Here is a 25,594-nt window from a genome sequence, read left to right on the forward strand (position 1 = left end):
AACTCTATCAAAAACTTGAATTAAGTTTATTAAGCCTTCATCTTTTTTTTCGGCCAAGCTTGGAGTGCCCCATTTTTGAATAAGCCCAAATATCTTGAATCATCCCATGAAGTGTTTCTTTGATCTTCTTGGATCTCTCTCTAGTGATAGGCTCAACTCGAACATGCAATGGATCCTTTAATGGTGCTTGTCGATTCTCATCAAGTTATTTATTAATTAACAATAATCTTATTATTAATATACATTTATAACATATGATTGTCACATTAATTTATGTTAAAAATATTATTAATAATTAAATTAAAATTTTAGTTAATTTAATATTAATTAAAATTTATAGATGATTCCTTTTATTAATTCAAGAATTTAATTATATTTTATTAATAATTAATAGCTTATAATGCATAATAAACATTCCACTGCTTAAAGACAAACATAGAATCAAACTAGAATGAAATGAACACTCCCATTCTCCATTTCATTCCCACCTTTGGTATAAATAATTAATAATGAAATGGAATACTCATTAATTTTTAAAAAATACATTAAAATGTAAAAATATAATAATTTTTTTAAAAAGAAAAACTCTCTTAAAGATGACTTTTAACTACAGGAAAAAAATTAAAGCATTCATTTGTAATACACATAAAATTCAAAAAAAGAAAGTAAACAAAATAAATCCCAACATTTTCATTATATCAATATCACATGTTTAAGTGCATACAAAAATTAAAAAGCTCTACTCTATTAAGAAGTTCAATAGTTTGTCAAATAAAGCTAACATCCACATAATAAAACTAAAACTAATTAAGAATGATTTTCACTCGTTCTTCCTTTTCATTATCAGTAACAGTGAAGAAAAACTTAGTTAACATGCGATTAGAACCAATTTTTATTATTGTCTCGTGCTTCTTGATCATACTTAGATACTGTATTTTCAAAAGTTTATCATCGATCTTCAATCTTAATTCTCTAACCATTGCATCTTCAATCGCATGACTAACCCATTTACTTAGACCTATATAACTCATTGCCTAAAAAGGTGATGGATTCTTTCATAATTTATGCAAATCAAGGAAAGTCTGAATTAATTTCTCATCCTTTTTTAGGTATACAACCTTTTATTTTTATCGGGACCACTAGTGTCTTCAGGCCATTCCAAAAATTCAAGTGAGGAGTTAAAATACTGTCCCAAACACACACAATATATTCTATACTAAAATACTGCCCCAAACCCAAACATCAAAATTTGACTGATAAGCTCATTGGGTGTTGGAATAAAGACAAAATGAGAAAGTGATAAGTCTTCCAAATTCTTTATTAGAAAACTTCTGTTTTATTTTTGTGACTCCTTATTGTGTTTAGAGTTCGTTTATTTGTTTGTTTATTTTTCTTTTTCAAATTAGAGACTACAACATTTAAGAAGCCCGTGGAGAGCTCTGATTCAAACAATGAATTTTTAAATATATGTATTTCAAATTAAAGAATGGATGCTACTGGAGCATGTTAGGGTGCCTGCACATGAATGTGACCATGGAGGAGTCGCAGAACAACTTGGCTATCAAAAACTTAAAAATTGGCTTCATGTAACCGGAGAAAGATTTTCCATTTCTTAGCCGGAAAGATATGTAGCCATGAAAGGAGAATTAAGTGGAACAGAATTGAGTAAGTGGCCTAAGATTGGGAAATTGACAGTGAATGCCTTAACTATGTTTGGGGGAAGAGTGGAAATAATTGAGACAATGAAGAAGTACAGAGATTTCAGATTGAATTCGGATATATATATGGCATAGGAAGAGTAAGCTTTGCGCATAAAGGCCGGTGAGATCAGGAGCGGATTTGAGAGACGAAAGCAGCAATTGGATGAAGGAGCTTCGGGAATGGCTATGGCGGCATGTAGAAGTAGCTTTGCTGGGAGAGAATCGAATGTCTTAAAAGAATTTACAAAGAATTAGGTTTCAAATTCATGGGTGGATGGGGAATTTGTATTCATGTATTTGGAGTTTAGGAATATAGTATGTTTTTGATTGAAATTCAAATTCTATTCTGGACTCTCTAAATTTAAATATGAAACTCAAGATTCATGTTTCCAAAAATACCTTGTATACTTAGACTGAGTGAGTGACTAAATTGTATAAAATTAAAGTTAGGAATCTTCGATGATGACTTTAGAGTATAATTTAGTGATCACAGGTTCATCTTACACTATGATTTTATATTGGTTGCGCACCAAAAAAGTTTTGACCATATAAATATGGCTTAAGCTTTAAAATCTTGAGTCTCCTGTAAAACCAAACCATAAAGCCAATGGCCAAAACGAGTCATGCCTCACCAAAGTTGTTGAAATAATGACATTTGCTTCAAAAGCTACCCGAGCCACCCTCTAGCACTGCCATGTAAGTAGATATTATAGGCACATTAGAAATTAGATGGGAGTCCCACTTGAGTATGTATTGAGATCTTTGTCATTTAAAAATAGATTCAAATTTTAACTTTATAAGACACTTTATTGAACAAAACCATAAAGCCATGAGTTAAAATGGGCAATATAACATTAAAGTTGGACCAAAATCATTACATTAAGCTGTTGAAATTACAAAACGCCTAACTTTAATAATTAGGCAAAATGATCTGACTCATTTTCCTGGGACGAGGAAACATCTCAAATCTCCATCTCCACAAACTAGTTCTAACAAAACCTCTCCAACATTTGTACACCCATCAGATATCAGGAGACTAGTTCAAAATAAAAGAAACGCTACGCAAACATGATATTTTCACACAACCTACCTTTGGCCCATAGACATAACACATTTTAAGTGATAAATATTCATAAATTGGGAAGCTCTGACTGGTTTCCTTGCTCTAAACAAATTCAAAAACCAGGAGGAAGAAAGGTAAAACCAACTGGCAACTCTGCAACAAAGCCGAACAGTACCAACTGCCCAAAAGACAAACCAATGCCATCTGAAATTGAAGCCTTCAGTTGTATTTTAGATGTCAGAATAGGCAGAATAGGCAGTGGGAAAATCAGCACTTGTTGAGCACTTTCCCTCCCTGGGTGTACCATTTTCCAATAATCCGTTGAGAAGCAATTAATTTACAGCAGTGGATGTAAAAGAGAAAAAGGTGGGTTAAGGGCAGCATTTCAACTAGTAACTATAGGAACTGCTGGAGCCAGCTACACTTCACTGCATCTTTCTCCAAGTCATTCCTCAACTTGCTCGCTTGCTGCAGAGCCTCCTTCAAGTCAATTGACTCTAATGGCAATTCAGAGAATTCTTTTAAGAATTGATGAGCCCTGGCAGCACCTCTAGCCATGTCATGGGAATCAAATTCTCTCTTCCGTTTCGACCCTACCTGTATATCATTATTTGCAGAAACAAAATACCTTCAACTTAGTAGACTAACGATGAAAAGATCGCAAGATAAAAGACATTCCAGCTCAAATGCATAACTAGACATGAAAATCAAGCAATTTGATAGCTTTTCATCAATCTGAATTCCCTTGTATTGAGAATATATAGGCATTCTCTGATTTTCATTTTTGTCAAAGATGCTTGATCAGCTGATTGCTGCCAATAGGTCAGAACTTCTTCTGGAACACATCCGCATCACTGACAATAATCCTCATCTTGGAACATCAGTCTATGTTTTTAATTTTATTTTTAATCAACACATGGAATGAAAATTCTCATAATCTAAAAAATAACAGGTAACACCTTTGCACAACAAAAATTTATCTAAAACTTCTGGAGCTTGCATTCAATGTTCTATAGCCTTCAGTAACAATCTTTCATTTTTATTAAAAGAGAACAGGTAACACCTTTGCACCACAAAAATTTATCTAAAACTTCTGGAGCTTGCACTCAATGTTCTATAGCTTTTAGTAACATTCTTTCATTTGGTTACCTTCAAAGTTTCCAAGGATGCTTGATAAATTCTCATCATTTCACCCTATAAAAGTTCATATCACTACAAAAGAGCTATGGAGCAAGAGAATTTTAATTCTCTTCTCACTATAATTCCATGTCTTGAAGTGCAATTAGCATCTAGGACTCATGACACATGTCTTATCAATATAATCAAAGATCTTCCCTGTTGCATCAGCCACATGAGCTGGCTACATTTCCCCAAAAGCATTACCAACTATAATCTCTAATCACTGATCTCGACAGTCAGGTTCACCATGCAGCAGTGAATATTTTCATATGTTGGTTGGTTTTATGTTTCTTCCTCACAAATGCAAAAGTGCTAAATTGACTTACGGCTATCAGAAAGCCAAGTCAATCAGAATCATTATCAGCAACCAAACCCAAGCTCTACAATAATAATATAAACTCATTCTTTCAAAACAATTATTAAAAGAATATGAAAATGCAATTTAAACAGCTAACAAGGTCAAACAGGCTGCATGCACAAACTACCTATCAATAAATAGGACCACAGGAGTCAATTTCACCCTTAAGAACACCACAAAAACTTTTGATCTCAACTAAAATTTGAAGTGGAGCAAATGTCTGATAATAAAGATGATGTTTAACTTCATCAATAAATCATTTTGCTAAAATGATAAATGGAATTAAGTTTGTTACAAGTAGAAAGATTTGCACAAATACATAATGCTGTGCTTGAAATAAAAAACTTCATGAAAAATTATTTAACATGGAATTCACCTTAACAAAAAAGTCAAATACTATATTTGGATCACTTACTATAATGACAGTTTATTGACCTGAATGTTTGCAGTTGATACATGTGCATTCAATGGACCAACTGCAGCAGTATAACAGTTGACATTTCTATATATATTTTTTTCTAGATTGTGTTGACCTCAATGTATTGACTTGTATGACCTCCATCATTTTTCATAAATGCACGTATTTATTATTATCATCTAGGAGCAAAAATATTTCCACAATAAGAGGCAACACAATTATCTTTTGTCATCTCATGAGCATATGTATAGATCATTAAAGAATAGACCTCTTTTGTAACATCATCTGAAATCAGTGCCATAGGAGAGAAATCTTCCAACTCATTGGCCTTTTTTCTGGCAAGAACAACAACACTGTCGGGAAAATTTGCAAATTCTGCAACATGAATACCAAAACTTTGATCACAAGCCCCTGGCTCAACCTGGAAAGTGTGATCAGGTAAGGGCTATTAGTGAGCACATTAATTAAAATATAAAACATCAAGTAAAAATATAACAGGCTTCGTAGAGTAAATTTAGAAATTGGAATCTTTCAATCCTATTATTCTTATAAAATGTGGTCTCCACCAAACTATGTGCAAAATGGGTATCAATACAATAGATTTTTAGAGTAATGCATGCAACAATCCAGAAATACATCATTCAAACATCAAGCATAAAGTGATGCAGTTCTAAGGAATAATCAACTTGCAGAAGTATTTCACATGCTCTTCAATATTGGAATATGTCAAATTGTAAATGATTGCTAGCATGGTTTTGAAACCCAGACTGGTGAAAGACCTGATAAAGTCATTGGGTTGGTCAAACTGGTTGGACCGGTGGGTTGAACAGGTGATGTCAACATGACATTATAATATTTTATTTATTTATATGTATTTAGTTATTTGTATAATCTATATTAGAAAATAATATCACACTAATCCCATATATATATAAAATTATAAAAGCATTCAGTAAAGTACTTTTTTAGCTAATTAAAACAAAAAAAAATTCAAATAATCATCTAAATAAAGTTGTATTACTTTTTCTTATTTTCCAAAAAATATTGTTCAAACTTTTATTACTTATTCTAATTTACTACTTTATTGTTATAATATTTTATTGTTACATAATTATGTGGGCATGATGCTTTGTGCATGTGTTTCTAGCTATCTATCTATATTATTTAACCTGTTAAGGGACAAAACACTTCAATCAACATGGTGGCAATGGAGGAGCATGTTCAAGGAAGAGGTCATGGGTTGAAGCCACTGTACTCCCACCTTCCCCATCATTATTCCTTTTTTTTTTTTTAAGGGTCAGGTTGACCCATCTTTGAACCTCGTTCAGACAGGTTCATGCTGGTTTGGACCAGGTCAACACTGATTCGCCCAATTTTCGTTTCTGGGGTATTGACAAGATCAGCCTGGTGACTGGTTCCAGTTGAACTGGGTCGAACCATCCAGTCCAGGTTTGAAAACCATGACTATTAGAACCACAGCTACACAATCTTTTGTACTTATCAAAACTAGCCTTCTTGCTGCCCATCATTAGTGCAATCACAATTTTTAAAGAAAAGGAGAATCAGATTTTTCTTGTTCCTAAAAGTAATTGCAAGCACTGGGTTATAGACAAGTAACACAAACTTATTAATAAAAATCACATAAACAGAGAATAATGACTAGGCAAAATTTTCTTGGTTCATTTTACACAAATATATTATGGATTAAAACTCCTACAGCATGTTTGGTTGGAATTGTAATTCTTATCCCAATTCTTTTCCTTTGTTTGGTTATATAGGATAACATGAGAATGGAAATTCCCTAGGAAAGAGCATTCTTTTTATGAAAGGAATAGACACTCCACCTCTCCATTAGAACGAGCATTCCATTCCTTACTCTTTCTTTCTTAAAGTCAAAAATGTCCCTGGTCAAATTATTTTATTCCACAATCATATCCCTAAGTAGCCTGATAGATCACCAATCCTACCCTTTCTCTCTTCCTTCCTTTCTCTAGCTCAGCTCGCTGCACTCAGTGGAGTGCTCACCCATCTCCCCGAACTTCTTCTCCTGCATGAACTCAACAGATTCTAGCAGGCCCTTAATGTCTAGGTACTGACCAACCATTCTAGTAGATCTTATGGCTTGAGCGATCTTGATGGTGGTGAGGAGGTGGGGCTCAGGCACAAGGTGCATCAGTGTCCGCCGTGATGCAGCGAATCCCCAGTGGGAAAAGGACGTCAGCGGCGAGAATTGCCATGGACGAAAGGCAAAGATGCTTTACAGTTGAAGGTCAATAACTTCAATTTTCAAAAAATGCTAAAAGGATCACGAGGAATGCTAAAAGGATCATGAGGAGGTCCATTCAAGTCAGCTATTTCAAGCAATCTCAAGCCTTTTCTTAGAGATAGATTGTGCCTTTTCTACAAGGGTGAAGATCAATCCTCCTAGGATGTTTAAATTGTAAATTGTAATATAAATTATTGTATTATATATGTATAAATCAACTAAAATTTTTTATAGTTAGCAACTTAAAGTTTAAATTTAATCCATCATTTATGTAATTAACTAATTAATTAATTATGCACCATTTTATTCTTAATTTATTGTATAAGGACCATAACTTTTTATTTTTACTTGTGTAGAAGTCATATAATCAAGCACCAAGATGCCACGTGATAAAATAGAAAGTGAAGAGCGACCTAGTGAAGACATTGGTTGCATTTTTCTACTCCAATGGAAGGTAGTAGACATGTTGTCTTATGTCTATTATGCGGAAAAACAATTAAATGAGGAATTACACAATTGAAACAACACTTGACACATAAAAAAGGTCAGGTGTCTTCGTGTCCAAGTGTAACCACGCAGGTGAGGGAAGAAATGATGAAACATCTACAACAATATGCAGAGAAGAAGAAAGACAAACAAAAAAGGCAAGAAGAAGTAGAAGCTCAAATTAGAGGAGATTTTGAAAATTTGAGCGATGAAGAGATTCAAATGAGGAAACAATGAGATTTGCTTGACAAGAAAACATACGAGCACAACAAGAATGGGAAGAGAGGCAAAGATTTAGGGCAAGAACCAGTGGAAGTGGTAATTATTATGAACAGGGCGGTGGCTCTGGTAATGGCAGTGCCGGTGGTTTTGGTAGAGCTTGTTCACAAAGTGTTTGAGAAGCTGGAGGCAATGGACGACAATGAATTAATCCTAATGCCCCTAAAGCTAAATTAAAAGCAATGGATCTTACTCTAGAAAGAAGTAGGAGTGTCAAGCAACCAAAAATAAATACCAAAATTTTGAACGCAATGGGCAAATTCCAAATTTATAATCGAATTGTAGTGAGCGTAGCTGACTCTCCATTTATGCAATCGATGCTTAATGTTGCTACAAATGTTAGAAAAGGAGTGAAGGGCCCATCACCCTATGAGGTCATTGAAATATATCTAGAACAAAAGTATCAGGAAAGGAAAAATTATATATCTTCTTTCACTGGCATTTGGAAGGAGATAGGTGTAACCACAATGTGTGATGTTTGGTTCGGGCTCATAAAAAAACACATAATAAACTTGTTAGTTTATTGCAATAGAAGCACTGTTTTCCACTAATCAGTTGATGCCTTTGATATGCCGAGCCAAACAGCTAAATATTATTTCAAGTAATTTTCTAATTTTAATTGACTTGAGCTACTTGATGACTTGCATGTTTTTAATTAAGTAATAGTAATTGTTAAATCTGCACTTTAATTTCTAACTAGTAGACGAGGTGGTTGAAGAAATTGGAGAGAAAAATGTTGTCCAAGTAGTAACTGAAAATGCAATGAAGGCGGCAGGGAAATTATTAATGCAAAAGAGGCTCAATCTCTACTGGACAGCATGTACAGCTCATTGCATAGACCTTATTCTTGAAGACATTGATAAGAAAAGCAATGTGAAGGTCTTAGAAAATGCAAAAATAATAACCTATTTTATTTACAACCACATGTGGACAATGAATTTCAAGAAAAATTCAAAAATAATAGAGAATTGCTTCATCCTGCCATAACTCGATTTGTCACCAACTTTATTGCCTTGAAGTCCATTGTTAGGCATAAACAAGCAATGAGAGAAATGTTCACATCTGATGCTTGGAAAAACTCAAGGTTTAAGATGGCAAAGTTTGGCCCAGCATATGATGTGAAAAAGATTATCTTAGGGAAAGAGTTTTGGCAAAAGACCTCTGATATAATTAAAGGAACCCTTAGCGAAAGTTTTTAAGTTGGTTGATGGTGATGAAACACCAACTATGGGTTTCATATATGAGGCAATTGATAGGGCAAAGTTGGCAATTCAAAAAGAGTGCCGATTCTACAAAGATTACTGGAAAATTATTGATAATCGGTGGAATTTTCAACTGCATCAAGACTTACATGCAGTTGGTAAGTGTAAATAAAATACAATTTCTTATTATTTCAACTTTTAAATCATGTGTAGTTGAATTAAAAGTTAAAACACTGATACACTATTTGATCAATATATTTGTAAATTTAATTTTAGGATATTATTGGAACCCCTAATTTCTTTATGGTGTCTCACCCTCTTCTAAAGTTCCTAAAGAAGTTATGGATGAGGTTAAAGAAGTGATAACCAAGCTAGTACCCGATATAGGCACTAAAATTCGGGCTATTAATCAAGTATTGGTTCTGCTGAATAATGAATTATTTTAATATTTTGTCATACTTTCTATAATGTATATTTAATTAATTAATTATACTTCACAATCCTCATTTTTTAGTTGTTGCTATATTGAGATAGGCAGGAGACACTTAGAACTCCATTGGCTCAAAGGACAGTGAAACAAACAAATCCTGATAAATGTAGCTAAATAATGGATGAATGGATCTATTTTGCCATTTTTATGTTCAAATTTGACTTTTCAAAAATACATTATTTTGACATGTGTTTTTCTTCAATTATTTATGTAGTCAAATGGTGGATTCATTATGGCATGTGCTCCTAAGCTACAAAAAATAGCAATCAGAGTTCTTAGTCAGACCACATCAACTTCGAATTGTGAGCGTAATTGGAGCACCTTTAGCCTCATCCATACGAAAACAAGAAATAGACAAAAGCACATGAAATTACAAAAACTTGTTTTCATACATTACAACATGAGGTTAAAGTTGAGACATACAATGAGAAGAAGCCAACAGGACATTGAAGATAGTTTTAACCCTATCAATTTGGACTATATTTTTTAAGAAGATGATCCTTTGAGTCCATGGTTACAAGAGAGAGAGGTACCATCACTCGATGATCAGGACAACTCAAATTGGTTAGATGAAGAGGTTGGTGGTACTGCAAAAGGAGGTAATCAACCACCAATAAATGTACATGATTCAAGTTCAAGTCTTGAACGTATACAAAGTGATGATAATCTTGGTTTTGAGCTTACCAAGTGATGATGATGGTGGTAGTGGGCCTAGTGGTGCTGGGACTAGGGCTGGGGGTGATGGTGGTGGTGGCGGTGCAGAATATGATTATGGGTATGATACAAGGACATCATTTGTAGGGGATACATATCCTCCTAGTCATTATGGACTACATGATATACCCAAAAATTATGACTTGGGTATTCCTCCAGAGTACCAAACTTCACAACCCAAAAGGAGTGCTACTAGTGATGACCCTAGTGGGAGTCATGGTAGACAAAGTAGAAGAAGTCACCAACACTGAGAGCATGATTCAGCTGAAACTCATATGGTGTGGTCTGTAGTTTTGGAGACTTTGGTTTAAATGATTCATCATCACAATCATATGGATCTTATCAAGCATATCCACGACCTCAACACTACAATTAATATTATGCGCCTCATCTAGGATCAAGATCTAGTGAGTCTTCTTACACACATACCCAGAGTCAGCCCCAACTCCAACTTATGGACATTATTCAAAATATGGTCAAGGAGGAGATTATGCACCTCCTATATCAGTTGGATTTTCACCACCAATAGATTTTCAAGAGCAACAACGAAATAATGTGAACATGAGTTTATTCTGCTATATATTCCCACAAGGATGGGGAGATAATTCCCAATCCCAATCTCAAGATAGAAATGAAGATTATGAAGACCCACCACATCATTCTTTTTGGTGGTGACATATGCTATATTGTACTATTGTACTTATGTATTCAACTATTGATACCAATCATTTTTTTCAAATTCATGTATGTGCATATTAAGTATTGACTCATTTTTAGTAATTTTATGTCTCTAATTAATTGATTCTTCATTTTAATTACATTTCAACATTTTTAACCCATTAAAATAGTGCAAACTATTAAAAAAATGACTTTTCTTGTAAACAATGCACTAAAATTAATATAAAAATCATAATGCCTATTAAAAAGCATTGGTAGGTTGAATAAAAGCAATCAAAATTCATTAAAAGTAATCTATTAATGGATTTCATGCTTATTGTTCAATTTTGGCATGGTTGTGCATGCGTGAAGCAAATTCATGACCGCTTCCCGTTACGTAACACCCGCGACACCTATGACCGTTACGCGACATTACCCATAATCGCGATTTCGAACCATGGTCCAATGACAGCAACTTATGCTTAAAAAGGGCTAAACGAGATAATTGTCAGAAACTTGGGGTGGCTGCCAAAAATTCATTACATACCATCATGTAACGATCTTGGGTCCAACTCCTACGAGGTATTGTCCGTTTTGGTCCACTAGCCTCACAGGTTGTCATATAAAATGTGCCTCACATAATTGGAGCTCAAATCATCCTTATAAGCCCAAGATATCCCTAGCACACATCAGATGTAGGACCATGACGTGCTCTTCCATCCAATCTTTGATGCCCTCATCAGAGTGGTTTACACCTCTATGTAAGATCCACCCACATGATAGCACCCCCAAGATGACTCTGATACCAAATGTAACGATATTGGGTCCAACTCCGATGAGGTATCATCCACTTTGGCCCACTGGCCTCATAGGTTTGTCCCATAAAAGGCGTCTCACATAATTGGAGCTAAAATCATCCTTATAAGCTCAAGATCTCCCTAATACACATCCAATGTGGGAGCGTGACACATCACAAGCACTATTTAAAACCATGGTTGATCCTAATTAGGCACCGTATGGATGGCAATTTGTTGGCTGATATTTTAAGGTGCAAGGAGGGGAATCTTCCTTCAATTTATTTGGCTACCTCTTGGAGGAAACTTCTTAGAGAAATTCTTTTGGGGGTTCCCATTTTAGAGAAATTTGAGAAAAAAAAATTTACACATGAAAAATGTGTCAAAGGGAGGGAAGACTTACCCCAATTCCTTGTTCAATAGCTAGGAGGCTGAAACAAATTTTCAAAAGAGGTTTCTTTGGGAATGGGAGAGAGGGCATTAAATACCATTTAATAAGTAGGAGTATATTTAAACCACATATTTCTCAAGGAGAGTGGAGGTTAAAGATCTTATTCCCTTCAATAAAACCTTCCTTGGGAAATGGAATTGGCATTTCATGGAGGAAAATGAGCACCTATGGTGGAAAGTCATTGAAAAACAAATATGGACTTAATAGGAATGGGTAGACCACTAAAGAGGTTAAAGAACCATATGGAATGAGTGTATTGAAGTGGATGGGACAAGGATGGGAAGAGGCGTACCTTCAAATGGAATTTACAGTGGGAAATGGGGAAGAATAAATTCTGGAAAAAGATAGAAAATGTGAAGGACAACTATAAAGCTCTATTTTCCAAATTGTATTTTTGGTGGCATTGGATTTATTATCTTGTTTTTAACACCACAAAGGAACTTTCAAGAATGTTAAATTGGAAAGAGTGGCTCAAGACTCAGAGCTGGAGCTTTCTTAACTTTTCTATGAGTTCCATTCTAACTAGTTTAGTTTAGAGAAAGAGGGGAATGTTGGGATGGATTTTGCAAATTCCAAAAGATGGAGACATTACCAATGGTCACCCACAGACACTACCTATCTGCCCCCGCCCCACTGAAATCCCACTTCTAGACTGTGCGCCACGCTCCCTCACACGCTGGTTGAAGGTTGCCAAGGCCAACCCCACACGCCGCTGTGTAAAGCTACTTTCAGGCATGCTTTTGGCCTGAATTCATCCAACAGTGCTCGAATCCCTCTATAAACATATTAATTGAGTTTTTCATGATGTTTTTTTTGTCCAAAGATCTAACTTTTTAAAAATTGCTTATGTGGCAATACTCGAGGAATGGTTGTTTGATGCTTCTTGAAGCTTTTTGTCAATAATTATTGAGTTTATTGGGTCTGAAACAGTAGGATTTGCAGTGTTTTTGATTCGATGTTCTAATTCCTTTTGGTCAAGTTGTTGGGCATGTGTTTTGCTCAAAGATCCAATCTTTGTTTTGGCCATGCACTTGTGGTGATCCATTAGTTATGGTTCAGGTTAGCGAAGGCTATTGGTGACTCTCATGGAGCAATGGTGATGTTCATAAGCTGTTTTTGTGAGGTTGTGGCAGTGTCATGTATGTTTGTACCATTTGTCCATGGTAGTTTTGGTGGTTCACCTGTCCAATTGTTCCAATGCTGTGTGTTGGTTTCTTGGGGCTGTGTCTAAGTTTCTTGGTGCTGTGGTAGCCTTCTACTGATTTATTCATGACTCATTTATGGTGGATCACCTTGTTCGTGATTGTTTTGATTGTTCCAGCAACTATTCTTTTTATCATTGGTCTAAGTTTGTTAATGTTGGGATGGAGTTTGCAATTCCCAAAAGAATGGTTCCCTCGTTAGTCACATGTTTGAGTGAACCATGTACTATGACTATATTAGAGGAGGGGTATTCAAGGTTTCCATGTATCAATCGTCTCAACAAACACCTTATCACATTGCATCTTTTGCCCAAAAAGGTTATCCTACAGTCTATATGTCATTTGGTATCTTCCCCCACTAGTTCTTTTCTGCTCTCCAATATCCTAAAAAATCTGCCTCAAGTTACCTTTGTTGATGGGTTCACTATTGCAATTGAAGGGATAGGAACAATAAATCCTACTCCTTCCACCTCTTTTTCTTCTTTTGTATACATTCCTAAATCCCCTTTCAATCTCATCCCAATTAGTAAGCTTACAAAGTAACTAAATTGTTCCTTCAATTTCTTTCCTAATTTTGTGGTTATTTAGGATTTGAAGACAAGGAAGACAATTGGCACAAGATGTGAAGTTCATGAGCATTACTACTTTGAGTTGATTTCTCCTCCCATTGCCTAGACAGCCGCAACTACACCACTCCTAATCCATTGATGCCTTGGTCATCTGTCCTTAGACAAGTTGAAAAAATCAGTTCCTACACTGAGTTCTATGTCTAATCTTAAGTGTGAGTGTTCTCAACTGGAAATACATCATCGTGTTCCCTTTGCTTCATGAGTTGACAAACAAGTCGTTAGTCCTTTCACGCTAGTCCATTCCAATATTTAGGGTCCTAGTCATTTCACATCAAAGTTTAGATTTCAGTACTTTGTAACATTTGTTGATAACTACTCCAAGATGATTTGGTTATATTTAATGAAAGATCATTCCAAGTTGTTTAATATCTCTTATGTCTTTTGTTCTCAAATGAAGTCTCAATTTGATATGTCACTCAAAATCTTCATAGTGATTATGATAAGGAGTACTTCAGTATCCAATTCACTACCTATATGACTAATTCTAGAATGATCCATCAGTCCTCTTGTGCCCACATTCCACAAAAAAATATAATTGCAAAATGGAAAAACAAGCATATTCTTCAGGTCACTCATACACTGTTGTACTAAATGAATGTCCAAAAAGTTTTTTGGAGTGATGTGCTCATGGCTAGGGTTAGGCATGGTTCAGTTAACTGAACTGAAGTTTTGGTTCACTAGAAAATGTGAACTGAAACCAAACTATTTAAATCGGTTAATCGAATTTTGATTAACCAATTTTTAGACTAATATCCGTTGGTTAACCTAACTAAAGCATGAAGTATAATTGAATATTTCAAGTCATTATAAATAATATTTTTTTTCTTTCATAATAATCAACATATAAATTTAAAATATTCAAAATAAAAATTTAGGCATGAATATTAGATCAATACAATTTTTCAAATTTAAAATATTTAAATTTTTATTTAATATTATATATAATATTTATTTTCATATATATATATATAATATTTATATATTTATAGCATATTGGTTTGGTTTTTTTAATTCCAGTTATTAAATGGGCTGAACTAAAAATTGAAAAAATAAAAAATTCCGAAGCGAAAAAAATGGTTAATTGATTTTTCAATTCAGTATGGGTTCAATTTTGTGGTTTGGTTCAGTTTTTCGATTTTTCTTGCCCTCCCCCACACAACTTGCTCCCTCATCAATAAAATGCCATCCTTTGTCCTTTGTGGTAAAATCCCATATTCAGTTATCTTCCCTAAGACTCCTTTGTTCTCCCTTCCTCCTCGTATATTCAATTATGTCCTTTGTCCATCAATTAATCCAGGAACGGATAAATTGGACCCTCGTGCTTTCAAATGTATTTTTCTGGACTATTCCTATATTCAAATGGATGTCAATGTTATAGCGCTATTTTACATCAATTCTTTGTCTCTCCTAATGTCACCTTCTTTGAGTCTACACTATATTATTCTAATTCCTTGAGTTATGTTGACCTTGATCAGTCCATTCCTCTACTTTGCCTTACAGATCTCAACCTATTATCTTTGCCCAATCCTCCAACATCTTCATCTAGTTTGAGTTCTCGTCGCTTGGATCATCCCAATTTGCAGGGTTCCAAACAGCGACTCAATGGAGGAGTCTCCTCTAGCTTCTACTACTACACCTCTAGTTCCCTCATCAAATGATCTTATTTCCCATTATATTGATCCTCCTATAATTGTTCAAAAGGTAAATGCACTTGTACCCAATATCCAATCTCTAATTTTGTTCATTAGTATTTCCTGGCATCCTCATAATACTGTTTCCTAGTACTTTGCCTTCTATTGCTCTTCCAAAATCTATTTCTAAAGCCCTATCCCATTTTGGGTGGAGGATTGCAATGGTTGAAGATATGCGTGCGCTACATGATAATAATACTTGGGATTTGGTACCTCTTCCTCCAAATAAGTCTATGGTTGGTTGTCGTTGGGTGTACAATGTGGAAGTAAATCCCAATGGTTCTATAGCTTGTTTGAAGGTCTGCCTCTTTGCTAAGGGATATAGTCAGGTGTGCAATTTGGATTATTCAAACGCATTCTCTTCGATTGCTAAATTTGCCCTAGTACGTCTATTCATATCTTTAGCCACTACTTGTCATTGGCCTCTACATCAGTTAGATGTGAAGAATGCTTTCCTACATGGTGATCTTCATGAGAAGGTATATATGGAGCAATTACCTGGGTTTGTTGCTCAAATAGAGTAAGGCTCAATGCGTTGGCTTAAGAAATCATGGATTAAAACAATCTCCCCGAGAATTGTTTGGCCAATTTAGTGTTATGATACTTGAGTTTGGCCTCTGACAGTGTGCAGTAGATCACTCTTTATTTTATCGTCATACTCCATTTGGTAGGATTTTGCTTATTGTGTATGTGGATGACATTGTGATCACTAGTCATGATGATCGAGGCATCCAGAACCTAAAGCTTGTCCTAAAGAGTAAGTTTTAGACCAAGGACGTGGGACCATTAAAGTACTTCTTTGATATAGAAATATTACAATCTTGTACTAGAACTGTCTTGTCACAAAGTATGTTCTTGACCTTTTAAAGGAGATGGGTTATTGGAATCCAAACCTATTGATACACCATGGATCCCAATAGTTAGTGCTAGATATAGGTGATTTGTTGCCTAACCCTGGACGATATCGGAGACTTGTTGAAAAGTTGAGTTATCTCAATCACTCAACCAAATATAGATAGAACTAGGTTTTCCACATTCTTAGCCTATGGAGTTGATTTGTGATAATCGAACTGCTATTCATATTGCCTCCAGTCCGATCTTCTATGAACGAACAAAGCACAATGAAGTTGAATGCCACTTTATTCTGGAGAAATTTGTACAAAAGTTCATTGCAACAAGCATAGTAGTTAAAAGCGCGCCTCAGGCGTGAGGCGCAGAGAGGCGAGGAAGCTAGCGCCTCATAACATGTGAGGCGAGGCAACTTGCAAGAGGCACAATGAGGCGCAGAGGGGCGCTAGGCACCGTGAGGCCCGCCTTGAAAATTTTGAGTCTGTTAAATGAAAGAAATAACTAGAGGCCTGAGCCCTAACCCTCATTCGACTCAAACAAACAAAAGCCCTAGCCCTCTTCAAACTTCGAAGCCCCACGACCCTTCGCGAGTTCATCTTGCACATTTCGAACCAGTAGGAGCCTTCGTGAGCCTTCGAACTAGCAGCGTGATTTTGCTTGCGAGCCTTTGAACCAGCAGAAGCCTTCGAGAGCTCGTCTTCGAGCCTTCGAACCAGCACCATGAGTTCGTCTTCAACATTTCGAACCAGCACGACCCTTCGCGATTTCTTCTTCCACATTTCGAACTAGCAGGAGCCTTCGCAAGCTTGTCTGCGAGCTTTCGAACCAGTAGCATGAGTTCGTCACTTCGTCTTTGACATTTCGAACCAGCAGCAAGCTCCCTTCAAACCTTCGTAAGTCGTCTTCTTCTTTTTCTTCTTGTTCAGTTCTTCCTCTTCTTCTTCTTCTTCTTTCTGCATCCTGCTGCCTGCTGCTGCTGCTTCTTCCTCTTTCTGCTGCCGGCTGCCTGCTGCCTGCTTCTTATAATATTATATGTAATTAAATATGTAGTTTAATGTAAGTTTATAACTAATACATAATATTCTTTTTACTGAATTTAACTACTGCTGCGTACTGCTTCTTCTTATAATATTATATGTATCTGCTGCCTGCTGCTTCTCATAATATTAGTTGATAATTTTATTTTAATCTTAAACTTCAAAAAAAAATATTTTACAAAATGAGAAAAAAAGAGCAAGTTGAAGATTCGTAATAATTAATATAATAATCAACAAGTATTAAACTAAGGTTGTTTGACCAACATAACTTAAAAATTCACCAGTATTGAATTAAAGTTAAGCTGATAGTTAGATTTTAGACCTTGAAATCTTTTATTGTACTCTTTTAATTTGATGTTGAACTATGTTGAATTGTTGATGCTTTTGGCCTTGGCAATTTCATTAAATTTCCAATTTTGCTACTGAATGTTTTGGCATTTTAAATTCTAATATTACTAGATATTCATATGTTCAAAATCAAATACCCTTTGCACCTCAGCTCGCCTCGCGCCTCTGACTACTATGACACCTCATGTGAAGTCTGAGTTTCAGCTTACTAATTTGTTCACTAAAGCCTAGGAAGGTGCCCATGTGAAATTCATTTGTAACAAGCTAGGAGCATATGATACATATGCTCCAATTTGCAGGGGTGTTAATGGTTGTTTAGTCATTTAGCATTATTATTATGTGTTGGAGTAATGTTAGTAAGTGTGAGTTAGTAAGGATATTATAGTCATTGATATTGTACTTGACATATATTATAAATAAAAGGAGAGGATGCTATGGGATTTGGCTTTGGGCATCACGAGGTAGGAACAATTTTCAATTGACTCTGTTCATCAAGAACTCTAAGCTTGGTCAGGCCTTAAAACTAGGAAAGAGAGGGAGAAAGTTCTCAATCTGATTCCTCTCCATTTTTTGGAATGTGGAATAGGAGTTTTGAAGAACTAGGAATTTTGGAGGATACAGAGTTCACCTGTAGGAATTTTACATATACATGGATGAATTATACTACCAGTATAGGGCTCAAAATACAACTGCAAAAGATTTTACTTCTTTTTGTTGAAAATTGAAATGATTCTATGTACATGGGCTGGCAGCGCTGCCGACCACCCCCAAGGTGCCTTTTTGAATTGAATAATTGTTTACTCATCAAATATACTTGCATGAGTGCATGCGCAAGCTTGTCATTTATTTAAAACTTTAGAGTAATCATGTGAAAAAGTCATGCATATATGAGGTTTTGAACATTTACTAAATCCATTTTTTCTTGAAACATGCAACCACAGCCCACAATGGGAGGAGGGAGAGAATGTGACAATCACACAATACCCAAATTAGTATGTATTGCTCTATAAATTGAGAAAATATATTAATCATCAAGTCCTTCCATTTATCCAAACAACTTGCTCTCATCAAATCAATACATAAGAAAATTAAAAATAACAATTTTCTCTTTTGAGAAGCAATAGGAAATAAAGAACTCTGCATGTCCATTGCTTAGCAATATAAACCTTTCCACACAGCCTATGCCAGTCACAAGCCCGGACAGAGGACATGTGCATTAGATGATCGGTTAGCCTAAAACTTTGTCAAATCTCTATTACATGGATCTGTAGAAATTATTAGCTGGGGTCTCCCCTACTGAGGATATTTTCTAGACCGTATGGAATGGCAAAAAAAGGATTGTATATCCAAAGCCACCAAGTAAGAATTAAGGCTTTGTGGTGATGGTGGTTGTCGTTGCTATTAATAGGTAGAATAAAATTGAAAATAACAATTTTTAAATCCATAAAACACGATTAAATAGTCATACTACTCTAACATCTCTTCCACATTGTTTTCACAAAATAAAACTTCTAATCCACGATTGCATCCTAACTATTCCTTCTATTTTTTTCTTTTAATCCTTAATACTTGATTCTGCAGCCAGCCAACTAATTTTGGTTATATTTAGTAATAATGAGACACACTAGCAATAGACAAAATAAAAGATAAAGCATGAAATGAGCACATACGCAATAATTTAGACATAGCACCAATCGAAAACAAGATAAGGGAGGGGCGGTTTAAATAGTTTCGGCATTTGAAACGCAGGCCTAGGAGAGAACCTGTGAGGAGTGAGTTAGTTATTATTTCTGGCATTAAAAGGGGTAGGGGTAGGCCCAGAATAATTTGGAATGAGGTAGTCAGGAAGGTTGTAATAGCCCTTAATCTAATGGAGGAAAACACTCTCGATTGGGTGAAATGGCGGAAAAGGGTTCAAGTAGCCAACCCTACCTAGTGGGACTTGAGGCTTGTTGTTGCTATTTGTACTAGCAATAAAGAAAATCAATTATTTGGGAATTATATTTGCTAACAGATAAAAAAAAAAATTATTATTGGGCAGCCTCCTAAGCATAAACCTTGGTGTTTACAGCAATGCAGAACCCTGGCTGATTGCCTCTAACAACATCCTAGGGCTGGAAATGCAAAGGGGTTTACTAGGCAAGCATTAAACTACAAAAAGATCACTAACATGCTCAAACTAGCCTCCTCTTCACCCCATTGTTTTATCCACTACTTCATAACCACTTGATAAGGTGGTAATGAATCTTTTGAGCCACCTCCGCCACAATGTGCTCTCACTCGTCCCATGTGGGGTTTTCTAAGCAAAGTTTGGACAATTGCTCCGCATTTGAACACACAATCATGTATGGATGACAAACATATAAATGAAGAATCAAATTGAAAACAGATCTACAGGAAGGTCACTTCACTACAAAGATGACATAAATTTTTTTAAGACAGCGAAAATATGTAGGCTTTCATGTCTACCTTGTAAAGCATAGTCAACTTGCGACTCGAAGAGTCAATGTGTGCGCTGACATGATAATTTGCCACACCAACGATTTGCTTCTCAGATGACAACTTGTTATCAGCATTTTCATGAGCTAATGCAGTCAGCTCATGAAAGTGAGTAGCAAACAAAGTAGGCGCTTTAATGACTTCAATGAGGTGCTCACAAATGGCCCAAGCTAGACCTGAGAGGCAGCATAAAACTTGATGAAACAGAGTTGAGAACATGTTTTAAAATGACCAAAGTTGTTAAGCAGCCTCTTTACCTAAAAGCTTTAACTATTAGGTTGTTTGCCAACAAAGTATATCAAGCTTTAACACTCCCCTGCATGTGCAGCCCGATTGCACATGAAGAGATAAAAATTATGAATAACAACCATTACAGGAATATGACAATTTTCAACCACCACTCAAGAGATATGGACAACAAGAATAGAAGTCTAGAACCCAAGACCTACTGGCAAACATAGCTCTAATACCATGTTAAGCAACCACTTTACCTAAAAGCTTAAGTTGTTAAGTTGTGGGCCAACAATATATATCAAGCTTCAACAAAAGTACCAACAAAAATTCAACAACAAAGACAAGTAATACAGTACAATATCTGTATGCATGCATTTTGTTCCAATTTCATAGGCAGCTGGATGCATACATATATAGGCATTTTTCTTTCTTCCACTGTTCTTAGGGAATCGTGTATTTCTTATACTAGTAGATACATAAGTTATAATCCTAAAATTTTTACTACAGCATTTTCCAGGGCCAATACATAATTAAAAATTTGCTTGCACATAATTTTCTATGTTCTCAAAATATCAGAAAACTTTTTTATTTTTTTTGGGTCCACCAAAAAACAAATGCCTTGCCAATAATTTTACGACATAAATAAACTTGACTCGACAACTATGGAAGAGACAATAACAGAGACATTTATGATTATATGTGTTGGGTAATGAAATTATATTAGCTTAAAAAGTTTATTTTGGAAACAAAAGCAAGATGAGAAATTAAAAAAAAAAAAATGAGACTACCATGTCTGTTAGAAGAAATAAACAAAAATTTTAATTTCAGTTTAACAAGAAGAATAAAACAAGCTGAATAGATGACGCATAGCAGAGATAATGTTTCAGAAGGGGAAGAGTTAAGAAAGCTTAGTCCTCCTTTGTAAGGAAGACAACAGGAAAAGGAAAATTGATCTCCAGATTCCCAATTCAGGCCCAACTAACGTTTTGGCTTCAAACCTTCAATCCAAGCTGAACTAGATTTAACTGGTTTCAGTTGGATTATTAAATGTTCTTTGTAGGCCTCCTGTCTAGCTCCAATAGAACCAGGCATAAAGAAATAATTCAAAAAGAGAAATAGGAGAGGGGAATATATGAAATTATAGAAAACACGGGCTGGCAACCACATGTTTAAAGTATGAAACTAACCAAATCCATCATATGTTGATGTCCCGCGACCCAATTCGTCAATAATTATCAATGATTTATCAGTAGCTCCTTTCAGTATTGATGCCGTCTCGACCATTTCTTGCATGAATGTGGAAACTCCACGAAGCTACAAAAAGAAGAAAAAAAATCACATCCTTAAATCTAGAACAAGGACATACAAAAATCTTCCATTGTCACTCTACAAAACAATCATATGAAAGAAAGCTTAGCAAGGTGGCCAATTGCCAAGTTGACAATTGCTTGCCTCATATCTGACACCAGGGGCAAGCAGTGGCAGCTAAAGTCTTGATAACTGAATGTTAAACCAAATATGTTTTTTACATGAGCCCCAAGCATTCAGTGGCAGACCTCAACTGAATTGTAGTTACCAAAGAGATTACGTATGCTAGAATAAACACTTTTGTGTGATGTTAGATTATTTAGCTGGTGAAAGTTCCAAAATGCTATTTCCAGACAATTTTAATGTAACTGACATTTTTTATTCCATAATAAGAGTTACTAAAATAGGACTCACATCTTCCACCGAACACAAGGCTAAGAGATTTGGATCAACCACCACAAAATAGATCAAATTTGAATAATTGGATCAGGTAATTTAAATAAATTATGTTTTTTTGGTTGGGGCTTTGACCCCCCATCAACCTGAATTCACTCTAACCATCATCCATGAAATATTAGGAATTCTGGTATTTTTAATATTTTCACAACTTTTAGCAGGTCATTTTGGAATTAACCCCCAATAAATTGGCTTAGTTCAGGTCAAGGAAATTCAACCCCATTCTAAAAGGGATATTGGACTAAGCAATTAATCCAGCTGCCTGCGATTCATCAATGGCATTAAAGCATTATATGAATTATATGACTAACTTTTCATCACACAGATCTCTGACCAAACCAAGTAACAATAAGGCATTGGTTACTGTAAATAACCACCACGTATGAGAAACACACAAAATATTGCATGTGTTAATACTCAAGCTCTATTTCAAGATCAATCACATCAATGATTCAGCTTGTCAGTAAAAGAAGAAATTGAATCACTTGCTAGATCTTCATTTTGGCATCTCACGCATGTAATTATCAAGAGAAGGACATGAATTTCAGTCTTATATATATATATATATATGCAGTTTTCTTTTTCCTTTTATATGTCGTTTGTTTCCTCTTAATAGCCTCTGAACAAAGTTAAGTACTCAGAAACAGGGTTGACTGGCAAGGGTCTTAATGCCTCTTAATTGTATCTGACCAGACAGAGATTGGGCTTTCCCTTATTTGACCATGGCCTAGTTAACTGCAGGTTTTCTGATCTGGCAGCGGGTGGTTACAGCCAAGGTCCTAAATTTCGATTTCGACTCAAATTTCGAAGCTCCAAAAGTACGGAAGTTTTGATTTCAATTTCGATTTGAAAAAATAACAGAAACTAGTAGTAAAACATGGAATTCTTTCTGAAACTTTAGAAATGGTTAACAAACATAAAAATATAAGTTTTAAGACTAATATATTACAAATTAAATACATCTATGTTTTGTATGAGGTGAAAAAGTTGTAAAATAGTATGTGTATCAAACATGTTTGTAAGGTAATGTACATTAAACATATTCAGTTAATACAAATGAAATTCATAAATCATTTAAATATTATTTATTATACAAATATTGATAATTTAGACATGAATGGTTAAATAAAGTATTATTACAAGTTTATTTTTTCATATAATTTCAAAAGCACTTGTGATACCTTTTGTTTCAATAAAATAAATTAAATAAATTAAAAGAAAAATTTCACTTCACTCTCGAGGTTTCGATAAATTTCGTCCAATTTCGCTAAAATTTCGAGGTTTCGATAAATTTCGGATGATTCGTTGAGATTTCGACGGAAATTATGCAAGACGGAAATCGACTGCCATTTCGATTTCGAAGGTGACGGAAATCGGAAATTTCGACGGAAATTTTGACAGTTTCGTGGAAATTTAAGACCATGGTTACAGCAGCATATTCTGATCTGCTACTGGCTGATCAATCTACCGCAGCGGTCACAACAACGTTTTCCAATATGGCTAGCACAGTTGTCCAATGTGTGCCCAGGCACAGGGCACAGGGCACAGAGGAGGTAGAGAGTCATCGTTCTCTGTGCCTCACACAGATCGAGGTGCATAACTCTGAAGCACAGCGAGGCGCATGGCTCTCGTTATTTGTTGTATTCTTAGTCTTTTATCCTCTTTTAATTCAAGCCTTCTTATTTCTGTGCATCATTTGAGCCCCACTGAATCAGAGGTTTTATTTTTTTTTAAGTGCAACGTCTCTCAAGGCTCCTCTATCTTGTTTGAAGGCCATTTCCAACCTTAAGCTTCTTACAAGCCTAAGACAGGGTAGATAGGGTGATCTACCAGATCATGTCCCCTATTATGAAGAAAAGCTCAGCCCTTCTTCTTTTTTGATTGATCAGGGCATTAGTTTCACTCTCATCTTTTTTCTTCTCTTCCTCTTCCTCTTCTTCTGGACTGCTGCTCAGGGTCAGAGCTGCTGTGAATTATCTTCTTTCTTCCACTCCTTTTCTTCTTTATTTTCACAGCCAGCTCTCTGCGCCCCCCCCCCCCCCCCCTGCGGGGCCATTTCTATCTTCTTCTGTTTCTTCTGGCTTGTTGCTCATGAACACTCTGAGCAGCTGTGAATTTATGATCCCTTGCATTTATTCTATTCCTGCTTTCTCCTTTATCTCACAGCTAGTTTTCTGCTCCCCCCCCCCCCCCCCCCCCCCTCTTTCTCTTTAAGTTCTTTAGTATTTTTTTCAGCCTTTTTTTGGAATATCTGCTTTCATGTGAATTCTTGCCACTTTTTCCCCTGGGATTTCTGTTATTAACACTTTGTGCTTAAACTGCCTTACCCCCTTATTTTCTCGCCTTCTATTATTTGGTTTACAACAGAACATCAACAAATTGTGCTGCCCTACATTTGCAACAAAAAAAGTATGCTACGCGCCTTTCACCTAAGCTCTAGGTAATCTTTTGCCTTTAACTATGCTGCCTAGTGGCTGATCCATCTATATGTGCTCTCTGATATATGTTGCAATCTGGTGATTGGCGAAAAAATGGCTCCTCTTCATTGCAATTATTGTGTCGTCTAATTATTGATGAGATCGCGATTTCCTGTCTTCAAGCTGCCTCAAACCACCTTGAAAGGTCCTCCTTTCATTAATAATTAATTAAAGCATCTGCTCTTCATTGGAATTTTTTTCCTGTTCCAGTCCAATTGAGTATGTGTTATTTAATCAAAGTAGCCCTCCTTGCATTAAAATGATTTTGTATTTCTTTCTGTGATTAGAAGGCAAACTATTTTCTCCGTGAATTTTCAAGTGGCAATTTTTTTGGTTATCTGTGAAATTGGATCACTTTTTGTATTTTCATTGTTGTTTCTTATATTTTTGTTTTGTAATATGGTTTAGACTCTCCGAATATGTTCAGAATATTAACGGGCCAAACAGATAAAATTTTCATATTCAAATTTATAAACAGAACCACTGCCAAACAATATACAGCATTTAACAGTTCAACTAAATTCTGAGTCTGGTTCACAGATTCAGGAGTTCATTTAGTATTCAACACATGACACTTCATTTAGTTAAACATACACTTAGTGAGTAAAGAAGTATGAGCACACAGCAAGACATCCACAATTCAAGAACATAGACACATCATTCTATGTATCTTGCATTTTTCTGGTTCCAAAGTAGCTTTATGAAACTATAAAAATGGATCAGGGTACAGCAAGTCAGCAACATTAGAAACTGTCTATTCTATTATTATTAGATTAGCATTAGTATTTTAGATTAGTATTAATTAGT

The 25,594-nt window shown here is 35.4% G+C and overlaps 1 protein-coding gene across 2 annotated transcripts in view; it reads right to left on the bottom strand.

The window, feature by feature from the left end:
- Positions 1-2,530: 2,530 nt before the first annotated feature.
- LOC131146633 (DNA mismatch repair protein MSH2) overlaps positions 2,531-25,594 on the bottom strand; it is a 28,812-nt gene continuing 5,748 nt past the window's right edge. For both annotated transcript variants that reach the window (XM_058096343.1, XM_058096344.1), the window contains exons 10-13: positions 21,734-21,860; positions 20,283-20,488; positions 4,987-5,139; positions 2,531-3,360 (exon numbers count right to left, since the gene is read on the bottom strand). In XM_058096343.1, coding sequence (XP_057952326.1) covers positions 3,160-3,360; positions 4,987-5,139; positions 20,283-20,488; positions 21,734-21,860 — 687 coding nt within the window. In that variant the 3' untranslated portion in view covers positions 2,531-3,159. The remainder of the gene's footprint in view (positions 3,361-4,986; positions 5,140-20,282; positions 20,489-21,733; positions 21,861-25,594) is intronic.

The sequence above is a fragment of the Malania oleifera genome, chromosome 13 (assembly GCF_029873635.1).
Source record: "Malania oleifera isolate guangnan ecotype guangnan chromosome 13, ASM2987363v1, whole genome shotgun sequence".
Lineage (NCBI taxonomy): Eukaryota > Viridiplantae > Streptophyta > Magnoliopsida > Santalales > Ximeniaceae > Malania > Malania oleifera.